The sequence below is a fragment of the Bombus pascuorum genome, chromosome 14, assembly GCF_905332965.1.
Source record: "Bombus pascuorum chromosome 14, iyBomPasc1.1, whole genome shotgun sequence".
NCBI lineage: Eukaryota > Metazoa > Arthropoda > Insecta > Hymenoptera > Apidae > Bombus > Bombus pascuorum.
The window spans coordinates 9220416-9240284 of record NC_083501.1 but is presented as its reverse complement, the minus strand read 5'-3'; the positions used below and the strand labels follow the sequence as shown (position 1 = coordinate 9240284).

At 37.4% G+C, this 19869-nt stretch overlaps 3 protein-coding genes across 4 annotated transcripts in view; 1 reads left to right on the top strand and 2 right to left on the bottom strand.

The window, feature by feature from the left end:
• Positions 1-1184: 1184 nt before the first annotated feature.
• Positions 1185-5210, bottom strand: LOC132913921 (uncharacterized). The gene is made up of 5 exons (XM_060972580.1): positions 5062-5210; positions 4154-4461; positions 3709-3949; positions 2870-3213; positions 1185-2423 (listed from the first exon to the last, which is right to left on the bottom strand). Exons 1-5 carry the CDS (start codon positions 5208-5210, stop codon positions 2113-2115), a joined length of 1353 nt encoding a protein of 450 aa, XP_060828563.1. The 3' UTR covers positions 1185-2112.
• Positions 5211-5924: 714 nt separating this feature from the next.
• LOC132913922 (uncharacterized) lies at positions 5925-9309 on the bottom strand. The gene is made up of 2 exons (XM_060972581.1): positions 7796-9309; positions 5925-6259 (listed from the first exon to the last, which is right to left on the bottom strand). The coding sequence occupies exons 1-2, from the start codon at positions 8727-8729 to the stop codon at positions 5928-5930; spliced, it is 1266 nt and encodes a 421-aa protein (XP_060828564.1). The 5' UTR covers positions 8730-9309; the 3' UTR covers positions 5925-5927.
• An 8096-nt stretch (positions 9310-17405) lies between these two features.
• LOC132914078 (protein unc-13 homolog 4B) overlaps positions 17406-19869 on the top strand; it is a 36816-nt gene continuing 34352 nt past the window's right edge. For both annotated transcript variants that reach the window (XM_060972885.1, XM_060972884.1), the window contains exon 1: positions 17406-18136. In XM_060972885.1, the coding sequence (XP_060828868.1) occupies positions 17421-18136 (716 nt within the window). In that variant the 5' untranslated portion in view covers positions 17406-17420. The remainder of the gene's footprint in view (positions 18137-19869) is intronic.

The following is a 19869-nucleotide window of genomic DNA, read 5'->3' as shown; positions in this document are numbered from 1 at the left end:
TATAATATATATTGATTCGTTAATAACAACTGTTGAGAGCGAGATTGAGATATAGAAATTCTAGGACAATAGCGTAATTAAATGAACATGGCAATACAGCGATTGCATACTTCTTACAAACCCTTATATAAATCTGGAACTATATACAGGATCTAATTCCCCACCAATTTCCGCCGAAACGAAAAACAACAGAACCCCGGTTTCGAAGGGAAAGCTGGCTTCCTCATCCACGGCGACCCGTTTTCCCGACTTTCGCCGCAATAAATAATATCCGCTTTCGACGCTCCGATATAATAAAGATATTAAGTTTAATTGAACAAAGCACGGTCTTCCGCTCGCGGTCAGAGAGCGACAGAGTTTCCCCGCGTTATTAATATTTAAACAAAAGCTCAGGCGAAAGCAGCCGCCTTTGTGGTTCGACAAAAAGCTGCACCCCGCCCGTACCTTCGCGAATAAAATTACGGAAAGAACGTAAGACACGCCGCTAATTAATTAGTACCAATTGCTACACGGAAAAAGACGATTTGGAGGAAGTTCCTCCAGGGTTTGTTCTTAACCGGGAAACCAGTCTGTTTCCGGTTTATTTTTGATTCTGAGAGTACATATTAAAATTTTAATCTTTGAAATTTGATGAATAATTTTATGGATTTTTTGTTTGAATTAGATTTTGTAATGTTTTGCATTTTGAATCTTAATTATATTTTGTGACGAGTTAGGAAGTTTGAGTCGGATAGAGTTAATCAAAAATTTGTTCTTGTGATGTTCCAAGATTTTTCTAGGATTCTTCTCTGTATTTTATTGTTTTTGACTTTTAAATCGTGTTTTTAAAATTTTGATTAATTCTTTGTATTGATCTATTTTATTGTTTTATATTGAATTTCACTAATTTTGAAAGAAACGTGAATTATGTTTCATAAAACAACAGATTTACCCATTTAATTTTCGAACCTTTTGTAAGAAATAGTTTTTAAATATTGTTGTTCTCCAAATCAATCTTGCGTGTTCCAATCCTTGAATTTTCCTTAAGAAATATAAACGTTATATATTTAATTTTCAAAATTTGTTATTTTCGAAAGAAACTTGGGAATGAAATTGGAATACACTGCGGAATACTTCCGTATCGCAGAATCATTATTCATCCATTACCTTTTTCTCCAACTCTTCCCAACGTGCTTTCACTTTCACCAAATTATTCTTCTCCCTAGGAGAGTCTTAAAAATCAATCTAATAGGTACGAAATATCATTTTCCTCCGATTCCTTCTACCATCTTCCCTCTTCTGTCAAACAACTTTTTCATCTAATAATATTTCAAAAATCAATCGCAACAATAAGAAATAATATGAGGACGAGATAAAGTAGACTGGGCTCGGTGCACAGATTCGAGGATTTATTCTTCTTGCGAACATGTACGCGTACATGTATACACAGAAATCGTAATCGAAATCGTGGGTGTCTTCTATATACAGTCGATTTCGTGCCGAGGGGAACGGTGATATTACCATTTAAAAGATCATCGAACACCGAAGACGTAAAGCAAAAGATTTCTTTTTCTGACGGTCACGTTTAAACTCTAATCGATTTCACCTAATGCGTATGTACATCGTGCAACTAGCGTTAGCCTCGGACAATACGTACAGTGTAACATCTACAAGACCCGAGAGGACAGTTACAAAAATATATATTACACAACCAGTAGAAGGGAAACGATCGAATAGGAGCGATTCTTTTCTTTTTTTTCTTTTTTTTTTTTTTTTTTATTCTTTGCTCTACGATGGCCTTTCCGTTGCTCTCGTGGATCGAGTCTCTCACGTTGATGAGTTGCAACGAAATGGACTTTGTTTCTACCTTGTTCGACACACACATCCTTAAACAGCGATACAGGGACGAATTCCTTATACGAAAATAGTCGCGAGAATTGCATGGAAACGAGGGAAAGGATTTTCGATCCTGAAATGTTACTAGAATGTTCGTGGGATTGCTTCAATGATTGAATTCTTTTCACACGATTCGATTCGATATTTTTTTCTCGAGTCCAACGCTTTTACAATCTTCTCGGTTCGTTGTTCTTCTTCTTTGATCTTCCGAAGAGTCAAAAAAAAAAAAAAACGATTTTATTCAACGTGTCGAAAAGATGTACGCGCAGTACCGTGAGAAGTATGCAACGACCGTTTCAATTTTTCCGTGTACGCGTCCGTAAGTTTTCTTTGGTATCTCGATAAGGATCGCGGATAGTCGGTCGAGAGCTTGTCCTGGCTTTGCTCTGGCACCTCGTAGATAGTTGGGGATTTTACTTCGCGGGATCTGCGCGATTTCATGGTGTATAAGGGCGACGGGATGTCAGTGGCACCGCAGGGATCCTTGGAGTTGTACCTTACGTTGCAGCGGCCGCAGAATGTTTGCTCGTGGTTCTCGGGCTCGTCGCCTGAACATTTGAAAGAAGAAATGGTAATCGGTTAAGAAACTTGCTTGAGACGAGTATTTTATTGTTTCTATTTTATAGTTTACTATGTCTGTTTATTAACGTAAGTATTACAAAGTTTAATTAGAATCAAAATCTTACATTGTTTCATTTATACATATTCTAGACAGTGTATTTTTATGTAAATTCATATTTTTGAAAATATTATTTAAGAAGTACAGATTCCACACAAAAATATTTCACCTGTCAAATATTTTCTCGCGCAATTTTGCAATTTAAGATTTCGTATAAATGCGCAAAAACCTGCAGTCTATTTATAACTTCGCAAAAACTTTCAGTACGATCCATATATTCCATGACACGGTATAATGAAATACAAGATATAATGCCCAAAATTCCAAAGTATAACGATGCAGTATTAAAAAACAGAGTTAAATACAGAATCTTACCGATTGGTCCCTTGATAGGAATATTCGCGCAATCGTCGAATCTGCAGCTATTCTTCATAGGCGGCTCGTTCTTTTTGCTCGACAGGTTACCACAACGATTGCACCTTCTCGTTCTGTTCAACTCCGACTCTATCAGCCGATCCACATCCGGTTTAGTACGGGCTCGTCGAGTCGAATGGATCAATGTTGTCGCGTCGTCATATCGATCAGGTTCGTTTCTCGATGACGACCATTGACGATAGTTCGCAGGTTGCCGCCTCGGCGGACTTTTCAGCGACGTTCGGACGAAGTCTTCTTCTGATAAGGGCTCGGGTACCTCGTGCTCAGCCACGTTGCGGTAGTACCTAACCGGAACTACGTTTCAAAATAACGATCTTCCATTTTGAATCGAAGATCTTTAACTTGCTTCATAAATGAAACGAGTGCCGTTCATCAAATAATTTGAACACTATGGGTCGATTCTTAACAGTGATATTCTTCTTCTAATGGTTTGAATTTAATGTTAGAAGAATATCTGATTTTATTGTTATGTGTGTAGGGTTTAAATTGTGTGTATATAAATATAATTTATGAGCAATATAATATGCTTTGAAAATCTGGTATCATGCTTCAAAAACGTACTAAATTCATTCGAATAGTGCGAAGACGATGTTTTCAACTAAAACTTCAAAGTGACAGCTTTGATTATGCGTACATGTGTTTATGGAAGTGTCTAATGTAAAATGATGAAAACAGACGATGATTGTAAGAATCAAAGGCTACCAAATTAGTAAGTAAAATAATACGAAAGTGTCAACCTCCTTAAGATCGAAACATTTTCAAAGAATTTCCGAACTTACCTGGGGGATGAAGGATGATTGTGTATCATAGCCACATGTTGCTGGTAACGAAGTTTTCGCGTATCTGGCTGCTGCTCTACGTTTCCCCATCGCTGTTGTCTCAGCAATGCCTCTGTTTTATCTCCTCTCGGAGATCTATAAGTCTGCGGTGACCCGTCAGACTCATCGTCTATTTCATCGTCCGCTTCTTGTTCCTCGTAATCCTTGTCCAAGAATTCAGCTGGCACTTCGCGATCGTCCTCTGCCACGAAAAATTCCAAGTTTTATAAACTCTCTTGCTCTCTTTCTCTCTCTCTTTCCATGTGTTGTATTTCATAGCACCATGAAAATTATAGTATGTTATTTGTATCGGATTATAAATACACACACATATAATCTAACTTAATGAATTTCAAACTAAAATAATAATAAATATATAACTAATAACTAAAATAATAAATAAAACCTGTAACTTCCTCTTCAACGTCTTCTACTATATGGCCTTCTATAAGATCTAATCCTTCGTCGGCAAATTTCAATTTCTCGATATCTCCCAGTTCATTGTCATAATGGGTCTTCCCCTTCGATGAAAATTTCGGGGAATAACTCGAGGAATGTTTATCTCGGTTGGGTTTAGAACGAGTCCGGATATGCGGTGCGTCGGTACTGTGAACGGACGTATTCTTTGGGTACGTCGGACTGGAACATACGTGACTCTTCTGTGGCTTGTAAGAAGTCGACGAGGAATAGTAGTTCGTGGTCAATTCCGGATTCCTTAAGAAGATTCCCATGAGAAAGTGTTTTTTCTAGCTTCTGGCGAAAGTTATGTTTAAATCGCTTTAGGAATAGAATTCTTTGACCCTGTGTAATAGTACACCTACACACAATTTCATTAATCCTATATAATATGGAATATTGTTGTACTATAACCATAAAAAGTAAGCGAAAGATTAGAGAAGACATCGCTTTATTAATATAAAAACCAAGTTTAAATAAGTTAAGATTGGAATATTGGAATAGTTAAAATAAAACTAAAGGGGAAATGCAGTTTTATAATATTGTAGTATCCCAGAGTTAAGCGAAATCTTTGAAACTCGTTGAATGAACATGTTATTCATAGAATATATAAACCATAAGAATATCATAAACCATAGAAATCTTCCATAAATCATTTATATAAAAGATACGTTTTATTTTTATTAACTATTTAATTACGACTCTTTTTCTATTTTTTCTATTTTTTATATTCTTTATAAAATAGTAACATTCTATTAAATAATACGTGTAATTTTAAAGATGGGGCTTAGAAGAATTACATTTCCAAATTTTCCTAGAAATCTCAAAGAAAAATTGATTAGACGTTCAAATACTCACTTGCTGATTTTATTAATCGGAAAAGACTGACTCCTCTTCTGCGTATGCCTCCAGCACGAATCAGGGAGATCCCTCGCGTCAAGATGCGAGTGGATGCATTTTGACTTGTAATTTTCTACTTGTTTCATCGTTAAATTTCTGTCGTTCATCCACAGCGTCCGGGAAAGAATCGTGGAACAGTAATCCTTTCACTTCTACACTTATTAGACGATAATTTACATATTTCGTTTAAAAAATCGTGTCTTTTATTCCCTCATAGCGCAATGGTGTCAATACAACACCAAAGATCGAACAGTAAAATGAATGAATCAATCCTATCTTTCTTTCCAACAAGGCTTACGAATCCTTCAAAATCTTCATTGAAAATCCATCCAAGATCTCAGTATTCAAAAGTAAACGAATCGTTTCCTTCTCCGATTACATCAATCGCAACATTGAGTTTATCTTTGTTAAACCTTCATTCAAAACCGCACGAATCTGATTTCCAGTTTAATATCCTCAAGATCTACAACTTCCTCCACGAGACTATCAACGTTCTACGTTGCTGCAACCTTTCTCTTCATGTTCCACACGAAATCAATCTAACCTCAAAAGGACCGACCTCAAAGTCTTCGCAAGAATCAGAGACTCATCCGAGGGAGTTGGAAACGAAGGAACACTTATTTGGAAATACGATCGAACGTATTCGGAATCCTTTTGAAAAATGGTCAAAGCGCGTCGAATCCGCAAGAGAATCGTCCTTGGCCGTCGATCAAGCCCTCCTCGAACGCGAGCAGTTGAATATTTCTAAGATCGGAAAACGGAAGAAGCAGGGGGGAAACGAAGAAACGAAGTGGTGCTTCTCGATCGAGGAATGCGGTTTCTTTTCACCATTTGTCGGTCTCGTTACTGTCCTCGTGTTCCAGCGAAGAGTTCAGCGACCGTTGAAACTCGTGCACCCTTTGGCTCTGTTGCTCGTGATGATGTTTCCTCCACTTGATGCGTCGGTTTTGGAACCACACCTTCACCTGGGCCTCGGTCAGCCTGAGTGCGTGCGCCAGGTACAACCTCTCTGGTCCGACCATGTACTGTTGTCGCGCGAATTCTCCCTCCAACCGTTCCAGCTGTTCCGCAGTGAAGATCGTACGCACCCTCTTCAACTTGCCGCCGCCGCCGGAACACGAGCTTGAACCGCCGTTCTTCGTCCCGCCTTCCTGACCTACGGTTCGATTTTTTATGTAGAAGAAAGTAATCCTTTCTGAATATATGACTTTTTTTTATTTTGTTTCTTTTCTTGGAGGGCCAGGTACGTGATTTTTAGAGACCGATCACTTCTTTGAGATTAACACAACTCAGGGTGATAAAATTTCTTCGTGATATTTTTCTGGTCGATGATTCAATTTTTTTATGTGGAGAGCGATACGCGTTATATTTGGAAACTGAGGTGATTGAATTCAATTTTAGCAATTGAATTTATGTTATTTTCTTTAACACATTCGGGAGCTGCAATTTTAAAGACATTTTAAAACAGAGAATTGCAAGTTTTGCTTTGGAATTTTTAAAATCTTTTAGTTTAGGATTCTTTGTAATTAATGGAAGGATGTGAATTTGGATAATTTGTTTTCAAATATTGTACTTTGCGCCACTGATTATGTTTATTATTCGTGATATTCTAAACGTAAAGAAATGTAGTATTGTAATTATGTAAGTATTCATGCAATGAAACTTTCCTTGTACGATAATCTATGTATATTTTATAATATCTATATCAATGCCATAGGCGAATTCTAGCTTGTTATAAAATTTATTAGCATTATTTATTTATTGGTAATTTGTAGTCTGTGTCTATTAATTTAATTTCAAACTAGAATGTTAAATTGAAAAAATATATATTTGATTATGGAAGACGATGGGCAGCGATCGAATAATAATTGCTAACTATCTATTAACTAACGAGAATTTTATACTATTTGTCAATATGATAAATAGATACTTTTTAAAATACGATGATATTTTCCTAGTAATACGATGGGAAAGGTTTCGAGATGCTACAATGTCGATTTGCTTGAGAAATTATCAAAATTTGTGATATTCCTCGATTCTTTCTCAGGTTAACGAGAATTTTGCAGATCATGAGCACGATTGACAGCAAGATTTTCACCACAGCTATCGTTACGCTATTTGCATTTGTTTTTAGCGAAAATACACCTGAAGTTTGATATAACTAATTTACAAGAAGCTGTTTTAATAATAATCTACCGAAGATTTGTATACATAATTGAATCATTCTTCAGTTCTTACTATTTTAATTAATTTTCATAATGTACCTGCGCTGAAAAATAGTTAATAATTGAATTTCTAATTAAATAAACAAACAAATATAGTAAACGCGTTGTAGTGTGACAATATCCGTGACAATTAATTTTGATACACTATTAAATAATCTACGATTTATTTTTATGTAGTTATATACAATGAACCTGAAACTACAACTCTACACTTTACAAATTCGGATTATTGTACTTAATAAAATTATTAAAATTCAACTATCAAATTTGGAGCTTCACGACTCAATGAAAATGATGAAAATCCTAAATCTCCGTATTTCGAAACTTTAAAAAGATCAGGAGCATACAAGAATTAAACTTCGAATGACTAGAACTCATTCAATAATTTCACTTAAAATTCTTACGATTCTCCCGTCATGAAACTCATGCAACATGCAAAAAACCATCAAAAACGTCATTTCAAATACCTTGATGCTTTCTGTATTGTTGCTGCTGACTTCGTTTCTCCCTGGGATTATTCCTCAAGCCAAGAATCGCGTCGATAGTAAACGATTTAGCCTGTTGTTGCTGTTGCTGCTGCGAGTGCTGCATCTGTGTGATAGAATGCGGATGTGGTATCTGTGTGGACAAATTTTGTGCCGAGAGATCGGCTCCCAATAAGTGCGATCTTCTCATACGTTCCAACGCGATAGCTTCCAAATCCTGGCTCCTCGGTTGCATCTGCATACTTTTCAACTCATTATGCTCTAATATCGGTGGATTTTCCAGCAATCCAGCTCCCCCTCGAAGTCTCTCCAGAGCAAAATTCCCAATGTGGCTATCCCTCATCCTATCCAACGACAGATTAAACTCCTTCATCCGATCCAGACTGTAATTCTTCAGCAATCCAAAATCCTTGATATCCTTCTCTGACACAGCAAAATTCAAATCCTTGCCGTACCTATCGAGAGACAACGTTGCGTGAGCATTTTTGTGCCGGTTCTCGCGAAGATTGAACAACAAATCCTTGGCCGTCGGATTCTTGGTCCTGCACAGGTTAGTCGTTTCCAGAGACTCGTCATTTTCACTAGATCTGTCCAAGGGATAGGCCATCTCGTTTAAACTACCGGCAATGTAACCAAAATCCTTGCCTTTGTTCAGTGATAGTGGAAGATTCCTGCTACTGTTTTCAAATTCGTCGAAGGACGAACGAATAGAGGTTCTACCAGGTTCTAACCCTAGATGAAAGTCTTTAGGTTCAATCGCAGGATCTTCCTTTGACTTGTCTACAGATAGGTTCAATTCCTTAATGCGTTCGTAGTCCTGGAAGGCTCTCAATTGGCTCTCCGAGTGACTGCTCTCGCTCCTGCAGTCGGACAAATCCTCGACGGTCAATCTTGCCGACGGATCGTTCGGCTCCATACTCGTCCAAAGTATTCCTATTTGCAAACTCACTTTTCAACCTTAAAACTCGAAATCCAACAAATCAACAAATCAATTTTCCAAGTCCAACTACTTTGATGTCAAACAATATCTTTCTTTGACACAGATATTACGGCGAACCATACCACGAATCGTCCATGTTTCTAAACGTTAATGCCAGACTTTTAATCTACCTCGGTCCCGCAGTTTCAGAACAATTTTTCCGTCACCACGTCCACGTCGTCGAAGTATCACGTCACGAAGATGCAACTCGATCGTAGAACCGTGTTTGTCGCACCGACATCACAGTGCAAACGATTCCGACTATACGAGTTAGGTGGCGAAACACAGTATCGGCAAACACATAGAAGAGAAGGGCAAAACACGAGGAACCGAACTGGAACGATACGAGGGATGGCCTCGAAGGATGGTCTCACCGCGCTGGCGCTGAACGGCGTCCCAGGATAATGATGTCAGGCACGAGGATCACCGCTATCAGAGAGGGTTGGCGAGCAGGACTAAGGATATCCGGCTAATGATCCCGTACGTGACGAGGGGGGTATTCACCCGGCGGTATCCAACTCCCCTGCACCCCGTTCGCCACTTTCCTGGCAATCAGTCCGACGTTGTGTTTCACCTCCGCAACCCCCAAATGGACCGCAGAATACCCCCTCGCCACGGTCAATATTTTTTCATTCGACCAGGCTAGCCTACGGCGGGGTTGTTCGAGGAATTCTGATTGGCCAAACGCTGCCATCACCATACAGCCAGACCACGCCTACAGGGAACATTGTGGGGGTTATTTGCCGGGAGTCTGTTACTTTTTTTCCACCCTCCACCTCAAACAATCCAGCCACGAGCAGCAGAAGCTCGAGCAGCAGCTTTCAAGGCCCGTGTTACACTCGTTCTTCCTCTAGCTGCTGTTCTAGGCCTTTTACCCCCGCCCCCCTCGACCAACCCCCATTAATAAGCTTTCACCCCCGTGTACAGAGATCCGTCTCATCCTCTCTGACTTGGTCGTCACACAGACACAACTGGGTACAGGACGGTGAGGAGAGTGGTTTTGTAGGGATGAGAGGCTGTCTCGCGTCTTCTCCTCGGTAGCTCGATTGTCTGTGCTCGTCGACGATGTCATCCGCGTCTAAGACGTTCCCGGTAATTAGGTGGTCGCGTTCTAATGATGATGAGGTCGTTTAATTTTGTCCCGGTGATCTTTCTTGCCTCCAACGAGCAGGATTGAGATAGTCGACGATGCTGAAGGATTCACTCGGCTGATTTCGGTGAGGATGATTTTAGTTAGACGGCTTTGTTTTATGGCAATGCGCAATTTATATTTCTCCTGTCTTTCGTTTCTTTCTTTTTCATTTTTCAGTCGAAGGAGTGAAAAAGTGAACGTTGTGATTTTAAAACTGTGAATATAAATGTAGACGAATTCTATAAAAATTTTGTCACCTTAGGTTGAAAAATCATTTCTCCGCTGAAAGTTTCCATCGCTTTCATTTTTACTCGACAGAAACAGGTAGCTAAATACGTAGTTCGTCGCGTTATTATAAAACGTGTTTTTGTAAACTGTACGATCTATATAATAACGAACAAAAGATTTTTTATTTGATTTTTACTGCTAAGTTTATATTCGAGAATGTCGTTATATTAGAGCTAGAGCAAACACGGTTTTCCTAATTGCTCCTTTCCAGCCTGAATCTTCATCCGCAATCCCCTCATTAGACGTTGACGGGTATGCGGGAATTTCAGTGCCTCGGAAAACCTCTAAGGAGCTTAAGTTCAAGAGCAAAAGCTTAATTACGATAATGTTTTATGTCGTCTTGACTTTTCTCTCCTCCGTCATTATTTTATTACCTCCGTTTTACCTCGTTGCCAAATACATCATAATTACTGATATGTCAGATTATAGTTTAATAGTTGGCACACATATGATTCCACATAAAAGTAATTAAGTATTTATATATATATATATATAAGAAATCCTAACAATAGTAACTATCACGTGGGCGACAACAGACAAAGGAATCGAAAAGTTTTCTGGAAAGTCATTTTTAATTACCATTACTTTTATAGAAAATTTCATTCTGTATAGAATTTTTCGGTATTTATTTATTTCGGCATATATATGAATATAAATATTATGATACATTACAATATTAAAAAATTACGACTATGGGATGTTATTTTAAATATTCTATTTATAGAAGCGGAATATTACTAACATAGTGATAGTGCATTATTGGTTACCGTAATAATTAAATTGTAACGTTCTATTAGTATTAAAATTGGCTGATTTTCGTTGCATAAAATATAAGAAAATTATTCCCGTATTAATTGCAAGCTTAAGCATGACACGAAATATTCTGTAATTTTTCAATAATTTAGCCAATGTCGTAACAATTTAAGGATTTTTGTTACGCTTTTTACAAACGGAATAATAAATTTCGTTTTAATGGACGAAGAGTTCAGCGCCCACGAAAAGTTCCACGGAGCCATTATGAAGTTGAGATTGAGCGATAAATCCGAAATTTACTTCCGCCGTGTCTTGCATATTTTAGAAACCGAATAATAGATCCGCGCGTAATTGCATCGTATATTTCCCGATGACGTTAAATTCGCGTTCACCCATTTGAGTTGTTCAAGAAACGCCATAAAACTGAACGTTAAGCGCATTCCTAATTACAAGCATACTCATCACACATTACGTCGATCATGGTATTTCAAATACATATAATTTTATAAATTTCATCTATCGGAAGATTCTTCGCCTTTTTTGAAATCTAATTTATTTTTCCGCCAATAATAGACATTTCAATTAAGGAATACGTCAACTCAAATAAAATCTACGAAATTTAAAGAATCAATTATACCTCTAAAAATTGCGTTATAGAATTCTATATGCTTATCTTTAAATCTTAAATCTCTGTTATGACGTATAATTTTGTAATATTCTAAATTTTTCCAACGAAAGACAACAAAACCATAACCATCTCCAAAATTAAATTTCCAAAACGTTTTCTAGTATTAGTATTTATTCTATTCCACAATTCTTAATTCAAACTCAATTTTTCTATAACCCAATCAATTCACTTTCCAATAAATAGTAAAAATCATTAGCCAGTGATACTCCATAATTTCTCATCGAAGTGCGTAAAATCTAACGAATAAGATACAAATTCTCCAGAACTGTTCTACAAAACACAATATCGTAAAATCCTTAATTCCTTCACCAAAGGGTAGGAAAATTACTCCGTTACACCCTAAACGCTATCGCTGTACAATTTCACGACTGTACATTTTAATTTCGATAACAACTCAACAACCCAACTTTTGCATCCGTACCCACTTACCAAGGCAACGATATTAGCAAACTCACCCTTTTGCAAGTTCTTACCCTGTCTCCACTATGTTCAGAACTGGTAATTATTAGCTTTCAACTGGAAGAAACTGGAGACACAGATCGAATGAGATCAGCGACAAATGTTTAAATTAAACGATGTTGCGCGCGCGCGCGAGCTTCCACGACGAAGCGGTGCGACGGTGGGGGTTGGAAAGAATTTCTATTGAAGCTCCGATAACCCACCCTCTTCGTGAGCCCGGCCAAATGACTTGCGACTCACCCTTATTACAGGCTGAAATTTATCACGGAAATTTCGGAGAGTATTTTACCCGGATAATTGCTCCGCTTTATAAGAGCCACCCTTACGAGCCAATATAGAAGACGAAGACGACGATCCAGCGAGTCTCGTTCGAGCCGCCGACGAAATTTCCCTTCGTCTTTAATTAGTCCTCGTTCCACGAGCTGGGAAAAATGAACACGCTCGGATGAACGAGTGATTTCATCTTCGAGATTATGGAGCTACTCCTTCAGCAAAATTCTTCGTGCTTTCTTCGGTGGTTTCGGAATCTCATTTTTGGGCGCTTTTGGAGGAAACAGGGAATTATATGAAAAGGCAGATTAGTGGAATTGATTTTGGTTTTGGATTAGTTGGATTGGAATTTATTGGAAGCGTAGAACTAACCATTTAGAAAGACCGGGGGAGAGAACAAGGCAGAAGTCAATTGATTAACCCCATTGAAGTCAATCAATTGATGTTTCGACAAGTAAATGTTTATCGTTAATACCAGAATTAAGAAATTTTCAGGAAATAGGATTCAGTGTCAGGTTCAGCAGTATCAGTATAGCTTCGCAGTAACTCATATATGATACGAATATTGTTAACATATCCATTCTTTGAAAATTTGGACATTTTATACGTCGATCGTTGTAAAAAAGCTATACCACCCAAGACGTTTGTGGTTATGTAGGGAGTGAGTTAGTAAAGATAATAAGCAGATTTCATATAAATTTCTCAAAGATTCCTATAACTTCTCCTATTTTTTTTTTCACGATCCTTATAACATTCATCAATACCTTAAACTCACTTTTGTTAGTAAAAATTACTCCAAAGTTTAGGTAAGGTACACTTCCAGCACAATACTTTTTTTCTCGAAATTTCCAAAATGGATCTCCTTACATCTCAGGCCCAAAATTCGCAAAACGAACCTCTCGAAATCGATGACTCTACAGAACCAACCACATAAATGCGGGACATCATCGAGCAATGACGGTGAAAATAGACTCGGCCGTTCTCGTCGATCAATCTCTCAGTTACGCATCGACTCCTCGATCATCGTCGGGATCATTAATAAAGCAAACCGGCCACTGGCAAATTGGCCCTGGAAATCCTACCGTGTATCGCAATGCACCGCGTAAAATCCGCAAATATGCACGCGTACATCACCTATGCACCCCCTTTTCTCCACCCTTTACCGTTGTCCACCCTCTTTTCTCTGTTCGATGTAGATGTCACAGAGAGGATGCACACAAAACGGGCGCAGCCTCCGTTTCCCCGGCTGCTCTTCGGCATATTCTGCTACCTTATCATTCTCCCCACCCCTCCACAAGTTCTCATTCCACGCGTGATATTAAAGCCAGGGCAATTAGCGGTGGGGGTTGCTAGAAGAGAGGGTGGAGGCCGAGGACGACAGTTTCAGCCGGTTCTTCCAGTCACGGATATAGCCGTGGTGGGGCTGTCTTGGATATGATTGGCTGTCAGACGGGGTTAATCCCGGGTCCGGCCACACCCCGCCGCGTCTCAATCCACCTCCGTGGTGGCGATTTTGCGGCGCGGATGGCCGCGGGGGCGTACGGCGCGCGTCTTTCGAGACATGGTCACGGATTGATTGAGATCTTCGCCGTTGCGACCCGGTCGTCGAGAGGGAAATCTTGATGGACTCGCCGAGGAAACGTTCAACGTAAGCCTGATAGGGTTGAGGTAAGTGAGGAGTAAAGAGTATCGCGTAGCTCGCTAGCACCCGATTATCAGCTTGTTTTTGCGAGAGTTGAGGGTTGCTGTGTGTTTGTGATTCTTAGGGAGGTATTTTGAATGTTTTGCTTTTGCGGGTTTTGAAATTGTGCGAATTAATTATGAAAAAGGGATAATTATTCGGAATAAGCAACTCGTTGATTTTGATGAACTTAAAGTATGTTGTCAAGTTGAATATTTTTGAATAACTTTACCCTATACGTGTGTATAAAGTCGCCTGGCCTTATTTTTAGAACTATAGCCAAAAGTATTTTTAGACTTGTGTCCAATTTATGACAAAGTAATGCTGCTCTAAGTATTACCGCTTATTATATATACACTTCCCGACTGGTTCCACATTTTTTCAATACAATCATAATAGCCGTGTCTCATTATGATGAAATTTCACGAAGTTTTGTATAACGCACATAAAAAGGTTGCTGGATGGTAATGAATTGTTCGTTTAATAGGGGCCGCGTAATAAAAGTGCTGGCGTAAGAAGAAAGGGAAAATGGAGGAAGAGGCAGGAGATGGAATCCAGAAACACAGGGGAATGGTGAGCGCTTGATGAGAAGGAAAATGAGGATTTTTCGTTCGAAAGATCAAAAGGAGGTAATAACCGTCCTAGAGTTAGTTTCTTACGTTAATACTGTATAGAGATAATTCTTCTTAATCCGATTTCCGACCTATATCTTCGTTTTGTTATATGCCGTTGAATTTAAGCGAGCAATTCTTCCTTCATTTAATGCTTTTTAAATGAGCGGGTTGAGCGCATGAATTTCGAATAATGTGTTAGCTATAACATATATCCATTTCATTTTACTATGGAATTCAGCATGAGAATTTCTATCCACAGGAACGAAATTATAATTGATATAATGATTAATGTTGTTTCCAATGTTACTAATTAATTTTTACATACTTATATTCCATAATTAATATTATTGTTGAAACCATTCACCTTTTCAAAATTGCCACCACCTATTAACGTACTGAGTTATTTTACAATCTCAAGGATGTATTCAACTATCGACAGCAATCTACTCACTAATATTTAGTCAGTTCCGTTTTAACTGTTAACGTATTTAACGTGTTTTAACTGTTATTTTTTACACTCTCAAGGAAATATCATTCTATAACAACTTATCAAAATTAATTATTTTTTTTTAGTCAGTTAATGGAAAATACTTCTATGATCAGCACGATTACAATATTTTTAGCATATCTTCCTTCGGCTGACGTATGCGTGCTGTCACGTCAATTACAGCACAGTAATTGCAGCTGAACATTATTTTCTTTAAATAATGGAACACAGCTCAGTACCTCAATCTCTGTGGAGCGCGTCTCACTTGTCCGTCGTTCCTAGACGTCCTTCGACGAATTCGACCGCGAGGAAGCGTAATTCTACCTGTAAGATGTTCGACTGGACAGTTTTCAAACGGAAGCAGACTTCCCAATCAAAGATCGCACACGACACCCACGGGAATACTTGGATCAGGTCATTCCCAAAAGTTCTCTGGGTGGGACTCACCTCGATGTGAGTACCATTGAATTTCAAATGCATAATATACTACAACACATTATTAACAGTATTTTACATTATTAATGCTATAATTTTTAATGCAATCTTCAAACAAAAAATCATTTTAAGCTCGCTTTTTGAGAATTTTTTAACAGAACTCCGTCTCGCTTTTCTAAAAAAATATTTTCCTCTAATTTTTTAGGCACAATCGCTTGTTTTATTAATTAAAATTTTTCCACTCTTGCAAAAAAAAAAAAATAAAATTCTACAATTTAAACGCTTTTTCGCTACGTAACTTCCACAATCTGTGATCTTGCAAAAATTGTGCAGAATATTCCAATCGTTTAACGATCATGGATAAACGCTTGATTGAATTTGTCATTCTACTCGAAACCAAAGGTGATAATTGAAACGATGATAGTTTCGATTGCCTCTTTGAAAATTCCGGTTGTGCCTATCAAATGAAAATTGATCTTCTAAACGTCAGCTATCGTCGTTAACAATAATTTTACTTAAATTGCTGGTCGCAGGAAATGTAATTTGAGTGATGTCACGATTGTTATTGCTGTTAATGCAGAATCATGCTTGACACATGCGCTCTTATCAGCATATTTTAGCGGTTAATATACAATGTTGAGGAAGGATGTCAGATTTCAGGCCGGAACAACGGTATCGTACTTCTGGGAATAACATATATTCCTTATTGTTATATTTATCACTTAATTATGATATGCATCATGGGGAAAAGAATGCAATATAGAGTGAAAAAGGGAGCAGTAAGTACGTGCTCGATTTCATTAGAATCGTGGTAATAATAGCGTTTTTCCCACATATGATCTCAGATTTAATATTCTAAGATCTATATATAACACGGTTACAAGCGATAGACATACGAGTACACTGTGGTTCAAGAGTATGTGAACACCAATTCTATTTTTATTTTACTTTCCTTTTAAAGAACCCAATCAGAATTAAACAAAAATTAATAATTTTAAATCAATGTTCGAAATTTATTTTTATATCACTTTTTTTTTTAAAGAACGCACTCAAAATTAAATTAAACTCCATAATGTCATAATAACGCTTGAAACGAGAACTAATTTCAAAAATAAAAAAATCACAAATAAAAATAATAATCACTCTTTTGTCAATTTTCTTCCAAATTACGAAATATTCTATGTAACATCATATTTTCGTTCTAGTTCCTTTAAAATGAACAATACAAACTCTCGATTTCAAAGTGGCGGTAAAAATTTAAATCCTAAAATTCGACGAAGTATGATGGATATACTTAATTGAAGTCTTCAAGGGAAGGAAATTTTTTAAGAGACCTTAATGTACCAGGGGAACTTCTACAAGCCCTATTTCCGATGACTCACAGACTCAGTGCACAGTGTGTAATTTGTAGAAGCAAACATTTTTTAAGCAAATCGAAATCAGGGAATCCACCATCGGAGCTGGTGGGAAGTCATGAGTGCCCCTACTCCGAGTAGAACAGCTTGCGACCAACTACATACTATATAGTACTTCCATTTGGAGAACATTCACGTACTTAGTGTGAGTGTAGCTCGAGCTCAGTTCTGCAGTTTTGCGCGCCCTATTCACACGAGCCACATTGTACCCTAAACCCCGAACAGTTATAACAACATAAATGAAATTGTCGTATTTGAAAGTGAAAATGAAGTCTTTAATACTCATCGCTTAACTGTGCCATAAACTTTTACACTTACTTCGAGTAAAACATTCAAAAAATCATAACGACTCCTGAAATAAATATGTTATGAGTACTGAGAAAATTATACACCACTTTCTATAACGATGTTAGCCATTTTTGAGAAGCTGAAACATCGTCGTAAGAAGTCGTCTAAATGTTTGTCTTTTAAGTCAACCGAGGTTAGAAACATAGTGTCAGAATTTGAGAAAACAAAGAATAAGAAGAAGGTGTATAAAAATAAGTTTAAGCCAACTGGAATTAAAACCAAAGTTTTCGGATATAGGAAACCAAAGGATACAAAGGTTCGTAATGAAAAATATTTGCCTTCTAAATCAAGCGAGATCGAAAACGGTGTTCCAAAGTATGAGAAAACAAAAGATTCTCGTCCTTATAATGAAAGATATCTATCTCCTAAATCGAGTGAGATTAAAAACAGTACTTTGAAATATGAGATAACGAAGGGCACAGAGGTGCACAATAAAGAATATTTGACAAATAAGAATTTATCGATTATGACTGACGACGAATTTGACCTATGTGTAGAAAATTCTTTTGTTGGAATGAATTTAATGGAGAAGAAATCTAGCAAGGCTAATGATCTTTCGAGGAGAAGTTTAGACGAATATATAATTGTGAGTATCGAAGAAACGCCTGCGACAGTTATCACGAAGAATGTACATGATAATAGTGATTCAGAAAGCGTGAAGACGAGTATTGTTTCGAGGAAGAACTGCTGTACAGCATGTAACGATAGATGGTACACGAGGTTCAAGCAACTAGTTTTGAGGACAAATAGGATTTCTCCTTGTATGATAACAGGGTGAGTGTAATTTGGAAAATTTATTAATGATAAAATTTGTTAAGTGGTAAATTGTTAGATTATACTGGATTAACAAGAAAAAATTCGTACGTTGAAAAATAAATTGCTTTAAAATCTTTCTTTGGAGAAAATACTGCAAAATAAAATTTTGTAATTGTACATATATGTATATCATGCATGTCCTATCAAAGTATTGTGAATTATGAAAGTAAATTCGTATAAGGAAAATACGATAACATTCGAAATCATATTTCCACGTAAACCATATGAATGAACCATGGCAACTTGGATGAACAAATTGCCTGATTATTACGTACTCAAAATCGCATTAAGTATTAACGTATGCAAATCCACATGCCGCTTGTTTTCTCTTTTCTGGATACATTCGTCCATAGTGGCTTAAATAACTCAATTAACGAGTAACAATTAAAATTTATGTATACACATCGCAATCGATGAAACTGTTATCGATTTTGCTAATTTAAGGTAGAGGAAGCGAAAGAAACGATATCAAAGTATTATACGCTTATAATACAGTATTATATCATATAGTATCATATCATATCATACATTATATAGTTGTCATACACATATCATACACTAAAGGACGTTTCTTAAATATTACAAGCAAAACTGAGCTAAAAAGTATAGATTTAAAAAATTTCCAAAACTCAATTCGAGTCGTAAATCTTTCTGATCTAGATAGTATCAGGACACAGAATTGCTAATTCGTTACTAAACACGATGCACCTGACGACGAAATCGATTAACAGTGGCATCGAAGGGGCTACGGTCGTCGAGTCGATTGGATCGTTGGGTGGCTATCGTGTTTATCCACGAATAGATAGAGAGCCACGGAGAAATCGACGGATGTGACCGACGATAATGCACTTCTCACGGTTAGAAGACACGGTGCACGTGGCAAGGGAGTTTAAAGACCCGCTGGAAAAGCCGGCAGTCGTTGTTTATGCGGGGAAACCAGCGTTGGTGAGTCATTCGAGTAAATGACAGCATGGAGTAACGCTTGCGTGCCCACCATCGCACGAAACGATAGCCAAAACGATAGTTGAATAGATTGTACGTGGGGAATATTTAATTTTACATTCAATAGACGAGAGGTTTAAGGCAATCTGTAGTATAGTTTTAACAAAGAAGTAAGTTTCTAAAACGATTTCGTCGATTTTGAAATTGAAAATTGGTTACATAACTTATTGTTAATAATCCATTAAAGACCAACGTTGCTTTAACGTTGACTATTGTTCGAATCGTTTCGAATAAATATTTATCTACGACAATTATCCGAATAAATTCCTTTTATTGGAACGACTATGATTAAACTCGGGATATGATAAGATAAAATTTTAAGAATAACTTTGATGAGATTAATTGTTGCATGTGGCGTACTTCTAATTAAATTATATCGTGTTGTATTTTATACTCCGTATCTGTACAAGAATTGAAAAGTTTAGTCATTTCAGCGATTTTAAAAGAATTTCATTCCTATGTCGTTTTCTCGAAATCCGAGAATATACATCAAGTAGTATTATGTTCAAAAATAGCCATACTCGCTTATGCGTGTCGACAATACGAAACGTCGTTGCGCACAATAGTTTCTAATTACGTATTACCCAAGGGCCCTGTTCGAACTTCATTCAGCCCTAAGTACACGGTACGTGAGTCGAGTGGCTGTGTGTGCGACAGGATCTTGCGCAGAACGTGCGTAATGGACTTCC